The sequence below is a fragment of the Mobula hypostoma genome, chromosome 2 (assembly GCF_963921235.1).
Source record: "Mobula hypostoma chromosome 2, sMobHyp1.1, whole genome shotgun sequence".
In the NCBI taxonomy this organism is placed as follows: Eukaryota; Metazoa; Chordata; class Chondrichthyes; order Myliobatiformes; family Myliobatidae; genus Mobula; species Mobula hypostoma.
The window spans coordinates 106,606,815-106,631,628 of NC_086098.1; the positions used below are offsets into that span (position 1 = coordinate 106,606,815).

At 40.4% G+C, this 24,814-nt stretch overlaps 1 protein-coding gene across 1 annotated transcript; it reads right to left on the reverse strand.

Annotated features, from left to right (window-relative positions):
• Nucleotides 1-12,431: 12,431 nt before the first annotated feature.
• On the reverse strand, nt 12,432-17,569 carry tent5aa (terminal nucleotidyltransferase 5Aa). The gene has a single exon (XM_063040342.1). The coding sequence runs from the start codon at nt 17,420-17,422 to the stop codon at nt 16,244-16,246; it is 1,179 nt and encodes a 392-aa protein (XP_062896412.1). The 5' UTR covers nt 17,423-17,569; the 3' UTR covers nt 12,432-16,243.
• Between the last annotated feature and the right edge of the window lie 7,245 nt (nt 17,570-24,814).

A 24,814-nucleotide genomic window follows, 5' to 3' on the forward strand; every position in this document is an offset into this window, starting at 1 on the left:
CCTTTGAAATCTTTCCCCTCTCACCCTATATGTATGCCCTCTAGGTTTGAACTCCCCTAGCCTGGGAAAATAACTGCTACTCTCCACCTTATGTATTCCTTTCATAATTTTAAAGACCCTCATTCTCCTATATTCCAAGGAATTACAACCTAGCCTGGCTAATCTCCTTCCTTTAGCTTGGGTCTCCAGTCCATTAACATCTTCATAAACCTTTCCTGCACTCACCATGTTAACCATGTTTTAGGGTGATCAAACAGTACTCCAAATGCACCAACAACTTGTACAACTACAACATGATATCCCAACTCCTATTCTCAGTGCCCTGACTGATGAAAGCCAGAATGCTAAACACTCTCTTTTACTACCTTGTCTATCTGTGACACCATTTTCAACAAACTACGCCCTTGTGCTCCTAGGTCTTGTGTTCCATTATACTCTCTAGGGTTCTACTTTTCATAGTGTAAGTCCTATACTGGTTTGACTTTCCAAAATGCATCATCTCCCATTTACCTGTATTGAAGTTCATTTGCCACTCATCCTACTTCCTTCACTGATTAATATCCCTTGTAATCTATGATAACGTTCTTCAACAACACCTCCTAACTTTCTGTCATTCACAAACTTACTCATCAAGCCTTGAACATCCACATTCAAATTATTTCTAAATAACAAAACAACAAGCTCCCAGCTATTGTTGTCACCAGCCTCTATTTTGAGACATAACCTTCAACCACCACCCTCTGCTTCCTACCTTCGAGCTAATTTTGAATCCACCTACTAGCATGATTATAGCGATGCCTAAAATAAGCTGAAGGAACAACAATTCATGTCCCATCTGAGCAGCATTCATAAGGAAAATATAAATCAACAAATTATTCACAACTTTTGTAAGAACAAATATAATTAGAGCAAAAGGTCATTGTAGTGCAAAGTGGTCATAGTGTTGCTATCCTGAGCTTTTGATTAGTGTTGTACAGGTTGGTTCAAGTAATATATGTGTAACACTTGCTTCGCCTAGCAGCTTAATATAGGGGGTGATAACCCCCTGCACGACCAAACTTAAGAAATCTCGTTTGGGTGGATGCTGCATGATGTGTCCCCTGTTACAAATCAGTACCCTGAAATAACAAACAGTACACAATATGTGATTAAACAATTAAGCTTTATAACTCTTACTTTGACTATATGGTTAGTAGAGAAACAAAATATAAAAGAAAAAGGGCCCAAATCGTAAGATTTAATAATAAACAGTCTGTGCACAAAGTTGGAGCTCATGCAGTTCAGTAGTCCTTCTTCCACCATCGGTCTCCTCCGAGCGTTGTCGACCTTTGGACCCCTGCTCCAAGTCCACCCCATCCAGCGGTCTACCAAATCTCTCCATTCCTGTCTTCTCTCTTCATATCTCTCTTCCCCCTCTGGCAAAAGCCCGCAAAATCAACTGCTTCCAGAATCACAAGACACAGCAACAATCTCTCAACGGCTAACATGCATCCTGTTATCTCCAACCATAACCCAAACATTGCTGCTACAGAGAAACCGTTACCTCAGCAGTAAACATTACAAAGAAGCCATTACATTAGCAGTGAAACCTTACAGCGCGTTATGTATGTTTGAAGTGAAGTTGCTGTTTTTGAACCTGGTGGTGAGAGATTTAGGGCTACTGCAGCTTGTGTCCAATGGTAGTTTTCGAAGTTGCCATGATGCAAATGGGTGAAATCTTTGATGATGGGTGTAGCCTTCTATATACTACTGATGTTACTTTTCACATTCCTTGGTCTATATTCTCACTCTCTAATTGCTCCCAGTCTATAGCTTCTGTTCCATTTTTCTCTGTCTAACTACCTCCATTAACCTATTGACACTATAGCATCTACAACATCACCCTAGCTTCACCCTTTTAAAACAAGAGGGCATAGATTAAGGTGAGATTGAGGACTGAGGAACTTCGTGGGAAAGATTTTTTTTCTAGCCCCTCAAAGAATGGTTAATGATAATGGGATGCTGTTTCAGAGGCAATGATGGAATCAGATGCATTACTTCATTTCAGCAGCTTTAGACAGACACTTAAATAGGCAAAGCATAGAAGGATATGGTCTTAATGAAGGTAAAGGAATAAATGTAGATGGTCAAAATGGTCGGCATGAACATGATGGCAATGAATCGTGTTTCTGTGCTATTCAACTCTATATTCCTTTGTTATAATCACCTCTTTCCCCATCTTCTCTGCATTTAAAACTAACTTGTTGTCTCACGTCCCCAGTTCTGGTGAGGGGTTAGTCATAAACCTGAAACCTCAACACTGCTTCTCTTTCCACAGATGCTGCACACACTGCTGAGTTCTTTCAACATTTTCTCTTTAACTTTAAGCGAGCTTTGGAAAATGTTTTAGGAAATTTTAATCAAGATATCATTTAATTTGCATTAAATAAGTGCTTCTTGTCAGTGGACCTGAGATCTGGCTTCCATTAACTGATTGTCTTCTGAGCAATGAAGTTTGCCTCACAGAAGTTGGCAACATGAGCTGTTTCATTGCAGAACCTGTTACCTGTGAGAAATGCATCTCCAGCCCCACCAGGATTATTTACAGAATTTCATCTCCCAAGAATGATGGCAACATTCATGGACATTCCTATAATACCACAGAATTTTAAAAAATTGCAATTTACCTATTTTAATAACACCTTGATTGTCCAAATTATATGTTTATTGGAAGGACCAATATGACTTTTTACCTATTCTATATGAAAGTAAAAACTACTGGAAATACTCAACAGGTCTCTGTAAAAATAGAATTACCATTTCATTTGACCGCTTTGGTTGTTAATTACTGTCTAATTATAAATGGATCTAAGTGTACAATTGTTCCCTCAAACACCAATAAAAATTTTATGCCTGTTTGGAAGAAGTATTGTTTATGAGTTCAACATTTTGCTTTAACTTGTTATGTAACCCATTTATTTTAAAATGGGTTAACTAAGTGGCCACTTTATTAGGTACATCTATTAGATTAGATTAGATTATGAGGACATGCAGTCCTCTTTTATTGTCATTTAGTAATGCATGCATTAAGAAATGATACAATGTTCCTCCAGTATGATATCACAGAATCACAAGACAGACCAAGACTGAAAAACTGACAAAAACCACATAATAATAACATATAATTACAACAGTGCAAGCAATACCATAATTTGATAGAGAACAGACCATAGGCACAGTAAAAAAAAGTCTCAAAGTCTCTCGAAAGTTCCATTATCTCACGCAGAAGGTAGAAGGAAGAAAACTCTCTCTGCCATGAGCTTCCAGTGCTGCAAGCTTGCCGATGCAACATCCTGGAAGCACCCGACCACAGTCCAACTCTGAGTCCATCCGAAAACTTCGAGCCTCCGACCAGCCCCCCAACAGTGAGCACCGAGCACCATCTCTGCCAAGTGCTACGACCCCAGCCCCGGCCGCCAGCAACAGGCAAAGCCGAGGATTTGGGGCCTTCCCCTCAGAGATTCTCGATCGCACAGAAGCAGCGGCAGCGAACAGGGCATTTCAGAAGTTTCTCCAGATGTTTCTCTGTGCATCTCATGTCTGTCTCCATCAAATCATAATTGTGCACGGCATCCTACTTACAAATACCGATATCTTTCACCGGAGAGGCCGCACACGCTGCGTCGCGCCGCCATCTTCTCCTCCCTCCCTACACCTGCCCGTTAATGCAAATATCTAATCAATCATGTGACAGCAACTGAACATACAAAAGCATGTAGACCTGGTCGAGAGGCTCAGTTGTTGTTCAGACCAAACATCAGAATGGGGAAGAAACATGATTTAAGTGACTTTAACCATGGAATAATTATTGGTGCCAGATGGGGTAGTTTGAGCATCTCAGAAGCTGCTGATCTCCTGGGATTTTCATGCACAACAGTCTCTGGAGTTTATAGAGTATGGTGTGAGAAACAAAAACCATCCAGTGAGCGGCAGTTCTGAGGGTGCAAAACCCTTTTTATTAACAGGTTAGAGGAAAATGGCCAGACTGGTTCAAGCTGACAGGAAGATGACAGTCTATCATATGACCACACATTCCAACAGCAGTGTGCAGAAGAGCATCTCTGAACACACAACATGTTGAACTTGAAAGTGAATGGGCTACAGCAGCAGCAGTGGAACACCACACTGGGTTTAAAGGTGTACCTAATAAAGTGGCCACTGAGTGTACAGTGTAGTAGAAATTTGGAACAGCCGCTAGCCTATTATATGCTTCCTACAGAGCTATATAGAAAATGCATTGTCAAAAGCCCTTTCAGCCCAGCTCCATTCAAGTCTCCTCCATTGCCTTCTCATATGACTCTTAAAATATTTTAAAACTCCTAATCCTTATTCCTCTGGTGCTTGCTCATTTCATTATTACTCCATTCTGATGCCTACATATACTTGTTGCTGCAGTTAATGCCCTGTAATCATGAGCTTTACATTTTTAATGCTCTCCTGATTTGAAGACATTAATTTTCTCCCTCTAAAGAAACTGCCTGAGAAGCCCCACATTTCCAATACTTTCTATCTTTAGCTTGGCTAATGCTTTGTTTTCTAAATCCCTGTTCCATTTTTGATGGCTAATTTACATTGATGGCTTCTAGTTTTACCCTTCCTTACAAATGGAAAATCTCTTTTATGGTACACTTTCATAATTGTAAAGTCTCTGTTAGTCACTGGCACTAAACAATATATTTCACTGGGCTGCTAGAAAGTCCTCAGGTTGAAAAAAAAGTGAAGTTAAGTATTTGTGCTAGAAGTGTGACTACCAATTGCTTGTTCAGTTCAGACTGCAACCAATAATTCAGTTTCAGCTCTGGCCTGGTCCAACAATCCAGAGACCCGAGTTCCAAAACGTCGGCTGTGGAATTTAAATTCAATTAATTGTCGGGAGTTATCTATTTGCAATCATGACTACAAAAACTACCGGACTGTTATCAAAACATTTCTTTTCACTCATACTTCAGGACAGTAAATCTGTCATCCTTATCAGGTTTGGTCCATGCGTGACCATCACACCCACCAATATGGTTGACTCTGGAAAGGTAATTAGTTTAAGGGCAGATTGGTATGGGCAACGCATGATAACCTTGCCATTGATGCCTAGATTTCATGAATCCACCCACACCTTTCCAAATAAAAGCTGCTAGCCTTGAGCAGAAAATGCGTGTGCGCATGTGTGTTGATACTGCAAAGAAGAAGGAGCTAACAAAAGATGACCACCTAAACAATCAAGATGAATAGATTCAAAAGAATATTCTACAGCTAAGGATCCTTAAACTATCTCTATAGGGAGATTGGAATATAGATTTACAGTCAAGCTATAAAATGAATAGGCAACAGAGGAGTGGAATTCATTCTGTCCATAGCATCTGGTATACAAAAAACTGCTGTAACTATAACATAGGAATTCATATGTACACTCTGTGACCACTTTATTTATCATTTTCACCAGATCACAACATTGCAAGCATAATCCTCTTAGCAACAAAAACAATTTGCTCATAAAAGCTACTTTCTAAACCTTAATAGCTGCTAGGCTAATAACATTCGAAGATATGGTTAGATTTTCAAATAGCATAAAAAGCAATTTGAAATATGTATTTGATATCTTGACAAATTTCAGGCCATTAAAATGTTAAATGATGATTAATAGATATATAAGTATGGGTTTATTAGTTATAATTTTGCATGATTATGATAACCCATGGTATAAACTGCCATAAACCTCTTAATATATTGAATTACATTTTTTGAAGCTGTGAGTAGCATCCAGAAGTGAATCATTGCAAGTTTTTAGAATTTAAATGTAATATTTGTCCTTCCAATAAACATATAATTTAGATAATCAATGTGTTATTAAAATCCCATATAATGTAATATTTATCTACCTCCACTGCAAATCTCCATCAATTGTTGGAAATAAAACCTTATATAACTACATGATATAATCTATGAGATGTCAACTGTTAAATATGGAGGCATTTCACTGCAAACCTGTTGGGTAGCTCAGGACTCTTGTAATTCAGACATTTAGTGGAACTCATCAACAAATTCCCTACGATCATCATGGTATCAGCTAGTGGAGCTTCACTGATTGCAAACCCCATCTCAGCTTTGGTAATAGCCCATATAATTCATGCCAGGTTAGAGTGAAAGTGTGGGGGGGGGGGAGAAAGGAGAGATATCATGATCAAGAGAGCACAGAGAGAGATTGAGATAGAGAGATTACGAGAAGCATATAGAGATTAAGAGAGAAAGATAGAGATACTGTAAATCTCAAATTCAAGATAAGTATTTAATTGGTATAATTTCTATTTTGAAAAGATCATTACTCATTAATTGCTCATGATCATTATACCTGGTGAAATAGCATTATCAGCTATGATGGTATCTTAAGACCCAGAAGTATTCATTCTATTTAGCAGGAAAATAGAATGGTCCAGTCCTCTCAGAAAATTCTGTGCCAGACGCTTTTGTGGATCTGAAGGAGCTGTCCTGCTGTCCTCCACATTCCCAACAACATATGGTTCTACAGCTATCTTTGCAGCACCCAGTTCCACCTCTCCCTACCACTTCACACTATCCAATTTGTCATGTCCATGTCTTCTGCACAACTGTTAAATATCTAGCAAGTTTCATCAGACTTTGGAAATAACAAAATCACTGAAGTCTCCACGTAACATAAATTCCATTCTCCTCTGAATATTCTCTTAGTTCAGCCTGAGTGTTGTCAAAACACCTTTTTTATTCTAACCTGGATTTCTAACCCTGTAAATATTCTGCCACCAGGACTACTTCAGATTAGTTCATCCCACTGATTAAACCTTCATTCACACTCTTTTTATATTGTGGCTTATTTCATTGGACATTCCAGCAACCTCTCATCTACTCTTCCCCATAACCTCCTGTTCAAATGCTGCATTCATGAATAATCTTATTCATTTGTTGCCCCTATATTTAATGTGCTCCCTCCAAGTGTCCCCTCACTCAATACACTGGCCCATGTTAGCCTCAAATTTACAAAAAAATCAACCTTACCTTCAAACATCTCCAAGACCTCACCCCTCTCTTTCCCCAAAACCTCTTCCAGCTCTCCATCCTATGCCAACAGGTCTCTCGTGATCCTCTGAATTTAATCACCTCACCATTTGTTGCTGCACTTTCATGCACATAGACCTAAGGTCTAGAATTCTTGCCTTCTCCATCTCGCTCCCAACTTCTAGGATGCTTCTTAATACCAATCCCTCCAAGCTTTTGATCGTCATTTCTACTTTTTTCCCTATGTGACTCAGTGTGAAATTTTGTGCAACACCTTTGAACATTGATTACATTGAAGGACACTATATGCATTGTTATAATCCCTCTAACAATATAGTCATAGTCATAGTTTATTGATCCCAGGGAAATTGGTTTTCGTTACAGTTGCACCATAAATAATAAATTGTAATAGAACCATAAATAGTTAAATAGTAATATGTAAATTATGCCAGTAAATTATGAAATAAGTCCAGGACCAGCCTATCGGCACAGGGTGTCTGACCCTCCAAGGGAGGAGTTGTAAAGTTTGATGGCCACAGGCAGGAATGACTTCCTATGACGCTCAGTGCTGCATCTCGGAGGAATGAGTCTCTGGCTGAATGTACTCCTGTGCCCACCCAGTACATTATGTAGTGAATGGGAGACATTGTCCAAGATGGCATGCAACTTGGACAGCATCCTCTTTTCAGACACCACCGTCAGAGAGTCCAGTTCCATCCCTACAACATCACTGGCCTTACGAATGAGTTTGTTGATTCTGTTGGTGTCTGCTACCCTCAGCCTGCTGTCCCAGCACACAACAGCAAACATGATAGCACTGGCCACCACAGACTCATAGAACATCTTCAGCATCGTCCAGCAGATGTTAAAGGACCTCAGTCTCCTCAGGAAATAGAGACGGCTCTGACCCTTCTTGTAGACAGCCTCAGTGTTCTTTGACCAGTCCAGTTTATTGTCAATTCGTATCCCCAGGTATTTGTAATCCTCCACCATGTCCACACTGATCCCCTGGATGGAAACAGGGGTCACCGGTACCTTAGCTCTCCTCAGGTCTACCACCAGCTCCTTACTCTTTTTCACATTAAGCTGCAGATAATTCTGCTCACACCATGTGACAAAGTTTCCTACCGTAGCCCTGTACTCAGCCTCATCTCCCTTGCTGATGCATCCAACTATGGCAGAGTCATCTGAAAACCTCTGAAGATGACAAGACTCTGTGCAGTAGTTGAAGTCCGAGGTGTAAATGGTGAAGAGAAAGGGAATATTTAGAAAAAATTATCAATTCTAAATCATAAAAATGATGTGCGCTGGTTATCAGTGCCTTTTCCAAATGGTTACTTTTTATGTATTTTGAAGGCTAATTGATCATTAAGGGGCTTTCATATAACCTGATCTATGTCCCCCCCCCCCATGTCCAGTATCTTATCATTACTAGAATTCACTGATTGTATTAGAAAGGGGACAATGGCTCCTTTCTTCTGCTCAGAAACACCAAATTCCATTAACTAAATTAAGACAAAATCTGAGTCATTGCTGTTGTGTTCTTATCAGGATGGTTTGCCCATTGAATCAGCCAACCAGAAATTTTATCAGATTCCTACTCTACACCATACTTAATCTGTACATATAACTAGTTAGTTTTCTTGCCTTTGTAAAGGGCATCACAGTGATCTACTAAATTTAAGATATTTTGTGGTGAACAAGGTAATCTGGACTCAGCCTTTAAAATCTAGCTCTTCTATGAGCAATTTTTTTTGTTATTTATTTCCCTTTTCTTTCTAGACAATGAATTGCAAGTGGCATATTTTGCAACATTTAGTAATACCAATATCAATGTAGAAATCGGGAACGCCAAAATTAAATGCATAATTAAAGCCAACATCAACTTGTAACTTAATCAGAGCTGCCAACATCAACTTTAAAATTTCAACGGGTCTCTATTAATAAGGACCGACCATTTCAGTGCCAAGAATAGCAGGCACATCTGGAATATTCACACTTAATTAGAAAGCATTCAATTTAGATTGTATTTTTCCTTTCTATTATTTAGGATAATTTATATGCAAGTATCCATAATGCTTCTTATAAACATATTCTTATTGTTCATTCATATACCCAAATGCAACAGTAATATTGTGCTTTCTTGTACTAAGCTGCACTATTACAACCCATTTTATTCAGAGCTTTTTTGAAATACCTTTTCCATTGCTTATCCATTATTAGTAATAATGAATACGTCTGAGAATTTACAGTTGCTATAGTAATTCTGGCCCTCCTATTAACGTGAATAATAAGAACAAAGCAAGAGGAAGCCTACCTGTAGTGACATCCATTTCCCCAACATACCTAGCAAGGAAAAACAACATCCCTACAACTCTTGTGAGGGCACCACTCTTATTAAGTAAGAAACAGCTAAAAAAACATTTCTAGTCAGAAAATGAAAGGAAACTGAACTATGGTATGAAAGGCCTACACCACTGGCTTTTAGCTCCATTAAAATTTAATAATACTGTACTTTATGACAAGGTATCAAGAAGAAAAGGGCACATTGTGTAGGTTTGACTGTTATAATCTATATTAGGCTTACATTTTCGACAGAAATGACAAGAAGGTGTGATTATGGGAACAGTTTGCTCAGTTAAGTAGCATCAACCTGATACAAGTCGACAATGTTGACAGCATGTGTCCTATGTGATTGTTAATACCGAATAGTTCCATTGCTTCTAATATGTATTATTCAACAAGATCTATTGTAATACATAACTTTTAAAATTACCTTAATCTTTATTAGAGTTGTTGCACGATTATTCTCAGTGACATGTTTACAAAAAGAAAGCACCTGTTTTGAGTTACAAATGGAAATTACTGGATAATCAACACTTTTTTTTTAAAAAGGTAGGGCATCTTGGAATCGATTTATAGAAATTCTGCACACTTTCCTTTTAACAACATACTTCCTTAAAAATAGGGTTGGACTAGTCATGCTAAAAACAGCACCAGAATATTTTTAAACAAACCATTGAGTGTCAATTTAAGTATATGAATATATATAGATTGCTTGTGTTTCAGAGTACTGTCAGTTTGGAAACAACTGTAAAATGGAGATTGATGGAGGAACCTATTAAGTGCCGCAGTGAAGTTCAAAATCTGTAAATTCAGTGTGGTAAACAGTTAAAAATGTGACCAAGGTGCAGTATTTTGTGCCTTTCTAACATGAATCTTAAAGTGAAGTGTTGTGTTTGCTCAGGAAACATGAAAGTATGAGCACACCTGATAATGAAGTTATTTGTTCACTAAATTTCAATGGAAATTTCACTTTGCTGCTATTGAACCCTTAATCCACATCAGTTTGCAATTTCCTGTTTGCTATTTTCCCAGTCTCTGATCTCTGCAAACTCTAATCCATTGTAAATATTGCATGATGAAATTTCATTCACAATTTACTAGTACTGAACTCTTCCTGATAAGGCTCAATTGTCATTATCTCCCTCTTTATCAAGCCCCCAGCAGCTACACATGATCTTCATTAAAGCACCCATCCTATTTAGCACTCTGTTCTATCCATTCACCCACATTGCTCAATAACTAGATTACTTACTGTTTCCTTTTCCACTCTTTCAATTATCAATGACTTCTTGTTCAGGCATTACGCTTGTGTTTTCTGGAATAATAACAAACTCTGCCTCTTCTACATTTTGATGTACCTCCTCTTTCCAATTTCATGAACCTGAATCATCAGCTCGATTTCAGTCTTCACAGATGTTGCCTCACCTGCTGAGTACTGTATTTACATTTTTATTTCAGATTTTTAGGACCTACAGTATTTGGCTTTTGTAAAGCCCTTTGTTGTCAATCTCCCTAATTTGTTGGTTTTGATTTTCTAACTCTAGATTTCATTCTGTAGCAAGTTCCTAAATGTTTATTTATATGTAAAAAACACAAATTCAAGTTGCTTGCTGTAAATATACCTTTGTTAGCCATCCATGAAATACAAATGTATTAATGTGGTGTTAAAATTAGATAGGTGTTAGAGCAAAACAGTTATTACTTCAACCTAAACCTTTTACATAGTCAATATCTCTGGAAAAAAGATGATTTTGTGGGTCGTCAATAATAAAACAAGCATGACAGGAAAAGGCAGTGCATCTGGATTCGCCAAATGTATCTGATAGGGTAAAGAGGTTGCTGCACAAGGGTTTCATGATTTAACGGTGACATAATGGAGGAAACATTGGTTGACAGACCAGCAAGACAGGTGGGAACGATGCAAGGATGAGACAGACTGTTATAGGGATCTAAGACAGTTTAAAAAGAGTGGGCGAAATGATAGCACATTGAGTAAAGTGGAGGGGAAATGTGAGGAATGCACTTAGGTAGTAAAAACAGAAGAGTGTAATTTAAATGTTGTGAAATATTGAATGTTGGCATTGCAAAACATTTAGTACATTATAGTGATGACCATTTTGTTCATTACGATCAGAATAACGTTGGTCTTTGCATATACAATATTGTGAAATAGTTTTGATAGCTTTAGTAGCCGTACAGCAAAAAAACTTTGGAATGAATAGGTTGTTTTACACAGATCAAGTGGAAAGTGTGATTTGTTACAACACAAGCCCTCTGTCCAAGTTACCTCCGATCAACCATTTCAGGTTGGGCTGCCTTCTACATTCAACAAAAATGGACTTTTGGACACCAGGTGATTCAAAGGACTCTGTAAAAGCAGCCACAGATCACCTACGATTTCACTGAACAACAGGGTCAAGAAACTGACAGCCAAGTTGTACTTTTTAAAATGTCCTATTTGTAAGCAAATCATTTCCATGCAGGGAACTCCTTTAAATTCAAGCTGTCAATTTATTCCAAGGGATTAGTTATAGGTGGAATACTATTTCTCTGTTTTAGTTCAGACCACAGCAGCAATTGAGGACTCTCACCATACTTTTCAACTTAAAAAATGTAACAACTACCATTCTTCCCAGTTTAAAAATATAAATTGCAGTTACTGCCTAAAATTACTACACTAGTGTATACTTATCCTCAGTTCCCTGTACCCCACCCTCCAGGAAAGGAGGAGAAAATGTTAACCTGCTAAAATCCAGGGCTTTACACAAAAATTTCTTGTAGCTACTCTTTGATTTGAATTGCCTAAACCAACTCCACATGGCTGATTTACTGAGTCGCAGCCAGAAACTGCTGAATGCTCAGCTTCTCTGAAAGTGCTGCGTTTAGATTTTAGCATGAACAATGCTTTCAGTTTATAAATAAAGAGGCATTACATTCTCAATACAGATGAATGACACTGGACACCCATCAATAGAAAAAAATAACTTTTATTTACCAAAAAATCCAAATATTGGATTGTGTAAACAAATTCACAATCGGTTCCCCTTGTGACTCACACAGATGCTTTAAAGTCTAGGTTCCATCAACTATTTGGTTTCCTCTTTGATAGAGCCCCTCCAGTCACTGAAAAGTCCAGCGGACAAATCCAAGTCACAGTTTGCTGCAAAAGGAAGCCTCTCAGAAGCCATATATATTATATGTGCGGCAGTTGAAGAGAAAGTAAATGCACAGAGCCTCCTTCATATTTCCAAGCTCTTGTTGAGAGCAAACCAAGATGGTGTAGATTTTTGGGCACTCAAAACTCTTCAATTTGCCCGCAAGTCTTCGTGATAAATAGTTTATTATTTTTACAATGGGGGTTGAGGGGGATGGAAGATTAACATTCCAACACAACAAAAGCATCAATCACACAAGGGAATACAGTTTATTTAGCTTAAGATTGCAAGCTACAAGCACTCACTCAGAATTTCAGCTGGTGTGCACTTTATTATCTCATTGGAATAGCAGTTTTCACTCACCAGTGGTTATAAGCAATGGGAAGGAAAGTGGAAGAATGCATTTTAAACACACTTCAGAGGATACTTCAGTACAAATTAAAGCAACAAAAAAGTGAAGTTTAGATAAACCAATTCAAGAACGAAGGCATGTGTAATGATTTTTCCACTATCAATGTTTAAGTACAAAGCCAACGATTTTAAAAAAAGTTACTGATGATGAAAGTGCCACATCCAGCTAAAATCCTATTCACTGTTACAGAACAAAATATTGATATCTGAGCCCTCCTGTTGTTACTGTGCTTTAAACCGAATTGAGAATACCTCCACCTCCCCTCCACCAGTTGAACAAGAAAAATTATGGCTGCTTCTGGTCTCAATTTCCACCTAGAGTTTAAAAATACACTCTGGCTACTTACTTGTATTTGCTACCACATTACATGTCATTTGACATGTTGTTAATGTGGCAGTGATCCATGTTAGATCTTCTCTTTTCCCAACACCCAGCCGCACCCTCAATCCTGTGCTTAAAAATCAGCCTCAAAGTTCTTATTTTGCAGTGTATTTTTAATTGATTCAATGCCTACAGCCTGCTCTGGAAGTCCTGCTGACCTCAAAAAGGATGTCTCATTGATGGAGAATGACCTTGATGGCAACTTTAAATAAGCAACAATAATGAACACACCCTGGTCACCAGCAGATCCCATTTCCCCTGTTCTTCCCTTGGCACTTCCATTCAAAGCCTCACAATGCAGCTGTCAAGTACTTCTCATTGGCATCACTCGTACGAACTGAAGGAAAATGACCCTTTTTACAAAATCACTGGAGTACTACACCAAACAAACAGCAAAATACACACCAGCAAACTTAGAACAAAGGTATTACCTGCCCCCACTATTTCAGTTCTCTCAAGTAAACATTAGTGTGCTGCATTTCAAGAGACTGACAAAAATTGCAGTATAAATATGTAATGTGCATCAGCTAACAAATTGAGCTTTTGATAAATACAGAATACATTGATATAACTTCCCTTTAATTGTCGATCTTTAGCCCCATCTCCACAATGAGGTTTTTCATTTAAATAACAGATCAAAATTCTGGAACGGACTATTCAAGCAAGTACCTTTTTTATTAACAATAGTTTAAACCTCATCAGCTGGCACACCAATCCCTTTGCAAACTGAAGGTTTCTCCCAGCTCTAGATTCAGTTGAAAGTGCTTAGTTTCTTCCCGCCACCTCAATCCGTTTAAACTCTTGCAATATCTGGAGGGCTTACAGCAATTGTTTGGCTGTGGTTACAAACTTTGGAAATATACACCATTAAAAGGGGAAACTTTGAAAAAGGCAAATTTATCATAGGGGCATTGAGGCCCAGCATGTTAGGCACAATTAACTGCTAACAAGCATTTGGAAGCAAAAGAAAATTACACTATTTACTATCAAACTAAAGTTTTTTTTAATAGTAAACTAAAGGGAAAGACCAACATTTCAATTAAAGTAGTGATGCAATTTTTGACTGGTTATTGTTGCCTAAAGTTAAACAGTTAAAGATTTCTTCCTCTTCATTGCCACACACTTGTCAAATATGCAAAACTAAGAATGCATTTCCAGTTTAGTCACTGGCTCTGTCTCCTAACCAGATTCAATCACTTCCAATATCATTAAGTTTAAAGCCAAAGTCAGTGTTTCCTTTTTCTTTGGTGGTTCAAAAGAAGGCTTGCTCCCAACAACTGTCAAATTAAAAATCAGCACATGACCCTGACAAATCAAATCAACCATACCCAATGTTATTTCCAATGAAACACTGGGTCAGCTTTTTATTCTATCATTGGAGAGCTTGCTGCTGGGCAATGCTCCACTGTGCCAAGCTCTAACTTCTAATAGGACTTCACTGATTCGCTAGGCTACCTGCCCCCACTATTTGTTTAGATAACCAAACAAAAAATTCACAGTCTTTCTTCCATTCCCAACTTCATTTTCTTCCGGGACACCCACCTATGCTTTTAACTTTAGAAACTCAAATGCAGTTGCAGCGCACAGTACAACGTACCTGTAAATGAGGCGAGGGAAAAAAAACGCCAAGGAACTTATTACAAACTGGAAAATATAAAGTACTTTGCTTAAGTATTTGTCTAAGTGCTACACCGTCCAAGACAATACATACTTTTTAATCTATCACATAAACAGAATATTTTTAATACAAGTATTTTCCAAGAAAATAGGGAATTTAGTAATTCGTGCAAGAACACGTTTTTTTTTGTCCCTGATGTAAAGAAAAAAAATGTGGATTAAGCCACAAGATTTGAATACAGTATCTCCATTCCATCATTATAGGCAATAGGCACTTGATTCATGTTCATGTAGACAAATATAAATTAGCCACATCTTTTTCCATGGGTTTTGTTTTTAAGATATAGATATGGATATATGAAAATGGAAAAATCTTTGGTCCATAAACAATTAGTCACAGCGTTCTGCATACATTTCCACGATCAGTAAGAAAGTGAAGCGTGCGCTCTTTAACCAGGAGCCGTGGACAGCACAAGAGCGACTTCTGTCGACACCCGCTAACAGCCTTGCTTGTGTCTGGGACAAACGCTTGGATTTTCAGGAAAAAAAAACTCTCCAAAAGCAGAAACAAGCAACCGTGATGCAGCAGTTCACCTCGGTATATCATCCATAGTATTTGCAACCTGAAGTGCAACCGTTACCGCTCCCTCTTCCGCAAAGGCAAGTCATTGCTATTCGCTGCGTTTTCGATTGATTTGCTACATTCGACTTACCATATGGGTCGGAGAACAGGGCGAGAAAGGAAAACGGGGAGGATTCACCCCCCCCCTCACCTACGAATCAGCATCTACAAAAAAACCCAAGAGGCTCTTCAATCCTCAGCAGAAAAGGCTACGGGTGCTGAAATCCCATGTTGTCTGTTCTCGGCCAAGCCTCAGAGTGGGAGGGGGCGGGGGAACCAGTGAGTGGGGGAGCCAGAAAAGGGTTTTTTTTAATATATAGATAGTCGAGATGTCCACTTCAGGCTCGGAATTGAATCGATTTGTCATCGTTTCAAAAAAAAATTCGATCATCTCCAAAAAAAGCTAATTCTTTTCAATTTAAAAATCTCAAACTTGGAGTAGATCAACATTGCACTAAACAAACCGAGCCTGGGTAAACGTTCCTGCCCTCTATCCCAGTCGCCCCATCGCTAATACACACTAGTTGCAAGTGTCTCCTTTCCCTAGTCCCAGCGGATTTAACCCTTCACCTGCCGTGTCGGCTCCAGATATCACCCCGTGTTTGTCCTCGCCCACCCCACCGTTGTCATTCTCGCCCCTAGTTTCTTTCAGTTACAAGGTAACCAAGTGGAATAGTTGTGCTGCTGGCAGGGGAACACCGGCTGTACGTGAGCAATGTAATAATTGTTGAAATTGGCGTCGGTGACATAAGGTGCCGGCTGGTAATAGCAGGTCACGTTGGCCACGTTGGGGATGATGTTCTGCTCAGCCAGGACGCGGAGGGCCAACATGGTGATGAGGTTCAGCGTCTGTCTCCGCTCATGGCCCATCAGGCAGACGGTGCTCTCGTTGACCACCCGCTGCAGGGTCAGCAGGTAGTCGTACTTGCGGTCCTCTAGTCCCATGAAGTGATTCTGCAGGTAGGACTCCAGTTTGCGCTGCTGCTCACCGATGTCGGAGAAGTCGATGAAGAAACGGGAGCACATGTACCTCTGCATGGCTTTCATCTCGCTCTCGGACGCGGCTCGGAAGCCCCGCACCAGCAGATTACAGTACTTGAGCAGACCGCCGCCGCGGATCTCCTCGGGGTTCCTCGTGGCGATCAGCCGCTGCTGCAGGTGCTCCAGGGCCTCAGCGAAGTCGCCGTACACGCTCTCGCCCAGGATGCTCGGGTGGAAGTGCTCAGACATGGGGTTCTCGGAGCACTCGTAAAAGAGCAAGAGCGAGTCCAGGTTGATTTGGAAAGCATCCACGCTGAACTCGAACTGCCTCCTTAGCGAGTCCACGAACTTTAGCTCCACGTTCTTACCGCTGTTGTTGGACAGCGAGATGAGGCTCCAGCGGTCCGAGTCGTTGCAAACCTTGACCATCTTCTGCACGTAGGCTTCCTTCAGGGTCAGTGGTGTGATCTTTTCCTTGTTGACACCCTCCGGGAGGAAATCCAACAGGCAGTCCAGCACCACATTCTTGACAATTTGAAACTCCTTGTCGCCGCTGAGGTCCGCCCGGAAGATAAGGTCCAGGTCCTTGTAGCCCAGTCCGCTGTGTTGGTGCAGGACGTGACTGGCCGCCGAGCCGTTCAGCCTCACGTCCCGCACATAGATGCGCTTCTCCTCCAAGCGGCTCCGCACCACCTGCACGATTTGCCGAGGCTTCACCTCTAGCGTCGGGAAATTGCCTCGCCCATGGATTGGGATAGTCTCCGTTAGGATCCTGTCCAGCCGCTGCACTTGTTCCCAGTTCAACACGTTAAAACTATTGCATTTATTGTCATTTTCATCAGCCATTGTAGTTTACCAGCTCACTTTAAAGATTAAAAATGCAGATGGTGTCAATTTCCTCCCGCACTGTATATTCTTCCCCTCCCCCTTTTTCTACTTTCCTTCTGCTGTTATTCCATCAGCCGTGCAAAGCTTTCGCTATCTGCGTATTAACTCTCCCATTAGTTTTTATACGGCTCCTGTGTGCAGTTCCGGTTGTGAGTCACGGCCATGGCACGCCTATTGTATTTGCATAAACTGCTCCGCTCCTGCTGGGAAAAAGATACAAATTTAAACAATATATAACAATTTTATTTTTACAAAAATATGTTAGCGTTCAGAGACGTATTTTAATCGAAAGTAGTAGAAAGGCAGACCTTAGCGTGTAAGAGAAATGGGGGGTGGGGGGGGAAATGACAAACTCCAAGCAACTAGAAAGCTGGCCGGCCAAGGGGCGATCGATTGAATGATGCTGCATTAACCAATGGAAAAGCTGGCCTACATTCCATTGATAATTAGAGGCCAATCAGCGTAGCGACGGGGCGGGACTACGGATGCCAAAGTGAAATGTACTATCCAGTGAAATCCAACGGAAAAGTCGAGGAGGTATTAGAGCTGTCTTGGGAGAGAGGGGGACAAACCGATGAAGAACGTTTGTTCCTGTTCTATACCCAGCAGCCTGGCCAGACGACGAACAGATTTTATTGTATGTCAATGTGAACGTTTTCCTTAAAAATATATACAATGTTGGAAATCATGCAGTTACCGCTAACATTCAAGCTCATGTCATCTGGCATAGGCATTAGACTATATTGATGAAAACACGACCAATTATAGAGGAAGCCGATATAATTTGTGTAAACACCTGAGAAGTTGTAATTTTAAATGCATCCACAGTTAACGAAGACCTTTAGCGGTTTCATATTTATTTTGTCTCCCCAGAATTGCACCGGTCTATAAAAGGGAAGAAAAGGCGAATAATTCTGAATGCAGAACATTAATTAATATTTGTAACATTAAGTTGATTTGGGCACCACGCTCGAACATTGTAGGTGCAAATTGATTTGAAGGCGACACTTGAGTATTGTGAAGCTCGTTTCTCTATTTCCCATGAAGTCGAGGTCAGCTGTGTGTGTGCGTCATCCTTTTTAACACAACAATCTGCTTGAATGTCTGGAATCCTACTGATACTCAAACCCAGTCAAAGTATATTCTTGGAATTTGGGGCCTTTCCCAAAGGATTTGATAAGTTGAAGCTTACAACGAATATATCTAATTTCTTTTACAAACGGTGAATATCGAACCAGAAAAAAAGGTGAAAGGAATCCTGCAAAAGCTGTGCCCGGAGCTGGTGCCTGCAACGTGCTGACTGCGCCTCCTGTTGGCTAAAATCAAAAAGCGGCATGAGTGAGGGATTGAAATTCCTAATCACAGATTTCTTTATCAACGAAGATGAGTCTTGCAGGCTAAACTAAACGATACAAAGTGGTGAGGAGATGGAAGAAGGTGTTCCGCTGCAGAAACTGGGTGAAGGTTAGACTGGTCATTGTATTCGTCCAGTCTGAATATTGCAGAAAAACCCTGCTGGTGGGTTTCTCCATGAGGGGAGATTAAACAGATGGGCCTACACCATCGAGCTATCCAAAGAAGTGAGAAATGGCGATGGTCGAAGCCATCCCTGGCTGGTGTGTCCTGAACCAAGGTTGTAGTCTCAAAGTAAGCGGTTGGCCATTCTGGGACAGCGATGAGAAGAAACGTAATCAGTCCATATACAACTCTGAAACAGGCTCTTTAACTCACTCACTATCTTCATGCCGATCTTCACGTACTAAACCCTTTTGCCAATAACTTGGCCCATATTAACAAACAATCTGCTGAAGAACTCATCCGCTGGTTGAATTAAATTGTTGGAAGTTTCACTTTGAAGCCCTGCATCAAGTTTCTGTGGCAGACTGTTTATTGCTCCAGGTTGCAGCATTGACAGTCTCTTGTCTCTTGTCCAAGAGACCTTTGTTCTTAAATACACCCTGATGCCCTAGCATTCACTGTGTATCTCCTACCCTCGTTATCATCCCAAATACATCATTTCACACTTTAACAGGACTAAATTCCATATGTCATCCTGTACACTAAGATTTCCCACTCCACTGTCAATAACACCACAAATTTCCATGTCATTTTCAAACTTATCTCTATTAACAGCTATAATTCCTTTGAGGGCAGTGAATCTTTCAGATTCTGTCTGTAAGAGCACTGAGGAGACTCAGAACTGAAGATATGCGTTTAGGTAGAACGTAGGAGATTAGCTGTGATCATAGTGAACGGCAGATCAGCCACAAGATGGTTAGTTGATGGATGCCTTTCTTTTTCTTCCATTTCTCTCATTATTATATCAGAATCAAGTTTATTGTCACTGGCATAGGTTGTGAAATTAGTCATTTTGCAGCTGTGGTGCAGTGAAATATGTAAAAATTACTATAAGTTATGAGAAGAAATTTTAAAAATATGCAAAAAGAGAAGAATAATGAGGTAATGTTCTTTGGTCCATGGACGATCTGACATCTGGTGGAGGGGAAGATGCTGTTCCTAAAATGTTGATGGTTTCTTCAGCATCCTCTACATCTTCCACAGTGGCAGTAATGGTAACGAGAAGGGGGCAACTCTCGGATGGTGAGGATCCTTAATGATGGATGCTGCCTCTTGGGGCACTGCTTTCTCAACGGTTTCAGCTGATATCAGACAATATGTTCCTACTCTCTGCAGACAACCACGAAACAGAAGAAAAAGCCCAAAGAATGATTGACAGAAAAGGCATAAGAACCCCAAAGCCTCCCCTTCACATACAAGCAGCAACAAAACCATCAACTCTCCCCCCTCCCCCTCTTATTCCAGCAGAAAGCAGCAGCACCCCCTCCCACCACCCACCATACACACAACAGTAAGCCCCCAAAGAGAGACCATGATCTGCAGTCCATCGGCGGGGATTCGAGTCATCCTCAGGGCTGTGCGGGGCTGCACTTCAAAGGCGCCTGCCTTCCAGGCCACACCTGGGGATGTCGAAACATGGCTGATAACAGGGACCCATTGCTGAGAAGAACCACAATTTGAGTGCAGCTACAGATCACAGGCTCTGCCAGGACCCCAGCTACCTTGAAAAAGAAAGAAAAGGCACAAGAGAGGAGAAGAATTTAAACTGTGCCGCAGATGGGCTGGGAGAAGTCGCCCTCTGGCGCCATCTTTAGCTCTGTCCTCCTGTTGAAGATGTCTTTGATGGTGGGGAGATTAGTGCCCATGATGGAGTTGGCTGAGTTCTACAACCCCCTGCAGCTTTTCTTGACCCTGAACTTTGCGGCCTCCATATCAGGTTCCATTTGCAGCCTCCAAATGCACCCTGTGATACTTCTGTAGAAGTTTGCCTTGGTAACATACCAAATCTCCTCAAACTTCCAATGATAATGTTGGACCCAAGATAGATCAACTGAGATGTTAATGCCCAGGAACTTGAAGCAGTTCACCCTTTTCACTGCTGATCCTTTGTTGAGGACTGGTCTGTGCTCCCTCATCCCTCCTTATGTCCACAATCAATTCCTTCGTCTTACTGACAATGAGTGCAAGGTTGTGAGATCCTGCCACAAACAGTGTGTCATCGGCAAGTTTATAGACAGTACAGCCATACTGATAAGGTGTAATACGATGAAACGTTATCCACCTGAAATATTAATTTTGTTTTATGTTGCATTGTTTGCTGAGCTTGGCACTTAGCTTGTAAGCATTTCTTCGCTAGCCAAGAAACATACTCCATGCGCAGTTGTTGGTGTTCCTCGCTGGAAGTGCTCATGTTGCTATAGGTCCCCGTTCACTTGCTTCGGTTCTGATTAGCTACTCCTTTCAGTTGACCTTGGCCCATGATTCTTTGGTTCTTAAAGGGTTCACAGATGGCTTTTCTTTCGATAGATTTGTTTATGGAGTTATCAGGAGGGAATCATGCTTCTAAAAATTCTTGAGTCACCAGAATATTAATTCCGTTTCTCTCTCCACGAATTCAGACATACCGGTTCTTTCTGGCATTTTTATTTTGATTAATGATGGATACTGATTTGTGACACACATGAGATAGAACATTAAAAGGGTGGCATCAAACAGAAACACAGGTATTTAGATATTCATCGGACTCTCTTTTGTGTGAAGACCTCAAGAACAGACACTAAATACTTTTCAAAGGTCACTATTTTTCTGTATTTGCAAATGTCAATTGTTGAGTTTTTCTCGATTAAGATTTCCAATATGTACTTACTTTGGTTTGGTACATTTTAGAGGAAAATTGTCAAGTAAAGAAAGTAAAGTACAGGCATTTTTCCCATGTGGGGAAGATTAAGGACATGTATGATTTGTATTTAAAGTATAGAAAATGTCTCTGTTAACACCATTGTTAAAAATGGTCATATTGAAATTGCTGTGTAAGCCCCAGAATAGGAAGGATTATAAATTCAATTCCTTGGGGCCCTGCTGATAACAGAACAGTTCTTAATTTACCTATGAGATGTGAATGAACTGTAGAAGCCGTCATGCAAAACAGGGGCAAATGCAGTAGGGCATTGGAATTAGAACACGATAAGTCACATATGCAGGTCAAGCAATGGCAAGTGAAGTTTCATACAGGATTGTGTGGGAAGAAATATAGAGATGGGATTTGTATGCCTGCCTAGTATTGAAGTAACAAATAACCAGAGGTTAGGGTGAGTGTTATGAAATACAAGTTGACTTGCAGCAGAAAATTCAAGTAATCCAGAGCAACAGTGAGAAATAAATTGATGAGCAAGTATGCAATCAGAGCACTTCATTATAGTTTAAACTGATCCATCAATTCTTTGCATGTATATATTATTTTTTATTCAGATGCTTCCACTTTTATCTGAAATCCTCAGCCTTACCAAGTGGAAGTCAGTTTTTACTTCATTTTAGGACTTAAGGATAAATGATGATAAATGCATTTTTCTTACTGCTAGAGTACTGCTTAATCAGGAATCAGATAACCTATGAATTACAACCAGAAAATGCTGGGGATATTCAACAGGTTAGACAGCATCTGTGAGAGAGAGAGAGAGAGACAGGGAGGGAGAGAGAGAGAAAGAAACAACAACTAACAACGAACATTTCAGGTCAGTAACCTATCACTGGAACTGATAAAAGGACAGCAACATAAAATGTCAACTCAGTTTGTCAACTCCACACATTCTGCCTGACCTACAGGGTGTTTCCAGCATTTTCTGCATCTGCAAGTCTTACTTTCATAAGTATATCTTTATGAAGCAAGACTGCAAGTTATGATCTCACTCATCAGCTTATTTTACTGGGCTATTCTAATTTAGTGAAGAGTGTGCAAATTATTCTGGACTCAGTGTACCATAGTGAGTAAATGTAAGTGAAGCTAATGGTGGAAGATGGTATGCTTTCCATTATGTGCACCTCTTACCTGCTTTATGTATTCCCCAATGAGGTATAACATTGAGGGATGGACAGCCAATCTCATTCCTATCTCGGGCATATTACATTTCTCAATTTCCCACACCAGCTATCCTGATGAACATCACAAGCTCTTTTCTTTTATAATTTCAAACAATTAATTAAGATTTCTGAGCTCACGTCATCTGCAGTCATTACAGTCAGAAGACCAACAAGATCAGGACAATTTCACACATTGTTAGGTTAGAGGATACTTTGAGCATTGTTGCGGTCCTTGGCCGTGCATTACCCTAAATGATGGTAAATGATTTTGTTTTATTCATTGAAATACAGTGCTGAATGGGTCCTTTTGGCCCTTCAATCTGTGCCACCCAGCTGTCCCCCAATTTAAACTTAGCTTAATCATGGGATAATTTGCGCTGACTAATTGACCTACCAATCTTTGGACTGCGGACGGATACCAGAGCACTGGAAGGAAACCCATGCAGTCACGGAGAGAATGTACAAACTCCTGAAAGTGAGTGGTGGGAATTGAGCCCAGGTCACTGGTAATGTGATAAACACTATGCTACCGTGCCACCCTGTGTGGGTAGTCAGTTGGTAACAGTCCGGCAGACGAAAATACTAGATATGGAGCTACCAAATCAGACTCTACTGTGAAGCTTAAATTTAACTCTTAATTTAGGTCTTAATGGCCTAATTCTGTTCATTTCTCCTAAAGTCAATGTTGCTACACTATGCATGCCAGCAGTTAATTTGCATCTCTATTTATCCAGGAAGCTGGGAGAGAATTACCTTTTTGAACTACAGCATTCCTTGTTTTGAGAATACTCTGGCAGTGTTGTTGGAAAGGGAATTCCAGGATTTCTACCCTGGCCACAGAAGCTGTATGTTCTGAAGTGAATGTGGGCTTCAAGTGGATAAAGGCAAGTCTAGGTTCTTGTATGTTAGACTTTGTTACTCTGAATTTTCTGATTGACATTGTATTGATACTGTGCACTATTTAATGTAATTTTTTTGAGGCCCTCAAAATGTTGATACTGATCTTGCTTGATCCTGACACATGGTCAGGTTTCATGAGGCTCTGGTTGGGTTGACAGGTGATGCTGAGAAAGTGCTTAATGCATTTATTCATCAAGAGCAGGACAGAACTGATGTGCATCAAGCCTGTAGACTAAGAGCTATAGATCTTTGGTATTTGTCCTGTCCTGAATCTAACACATCTACCCAGATCCCCTCAGGTTTGGTTTGAGCAGTTAAGCTCTGCAGAATTCATTGGGCCATATGCATGCTGGTATGTTTCCAGTGTGCTGAAATATCTGGAGAATGAGTCACACTGTCAACAATACTGGAGAGGGTTTCAGCATTGTCAAAATCTCCGTTAAGCCCAAGGTCTGCAGATCGTGATATCATTCTTTCTCCAATGCTGTCATCACTGCCATTGTGAGCACTGAACTGATGCTATATGCTCACCTTTATTGACAAACCAACATTTAACGGTGGAAAGAAAACACTTCTCTATCACATCCTCCTCCTCCGCAAAGCACCGTCCATATCTTTAACTCCACCAAACCAGTCCTGTTAAATTGATGACTAGTTGCTTAGCACAGTGGTTTCCAGCGCCTGCTTTCGCTGATAGAGTTTCAATTCTCGCAGCTTCCTGTAAGGAGTTTGTAGGTTTTCCCCACGATCACATGTATTTCCTCTGGGTGTTCCCGTTTCCTCCCATGTTCCAAAAGGATGTATGGTTAGGGCATGATATGTCGGCACTAGAAGTGTGGCGACACTCGCGACACTGATTTGCTGCAAATTACGCACTTCACTGTATGCTTCGATGTACAGGCAGTAGGGCCCAGGTCCAAGAGCGAGAATGCCCTGAGCTTTAGCAGAGCCAGATTGAAAAGGCCAGGGTGTTGGGGCCAAAGGAGAGGGACAGGCCAGTGTCCAGCTCAGTGC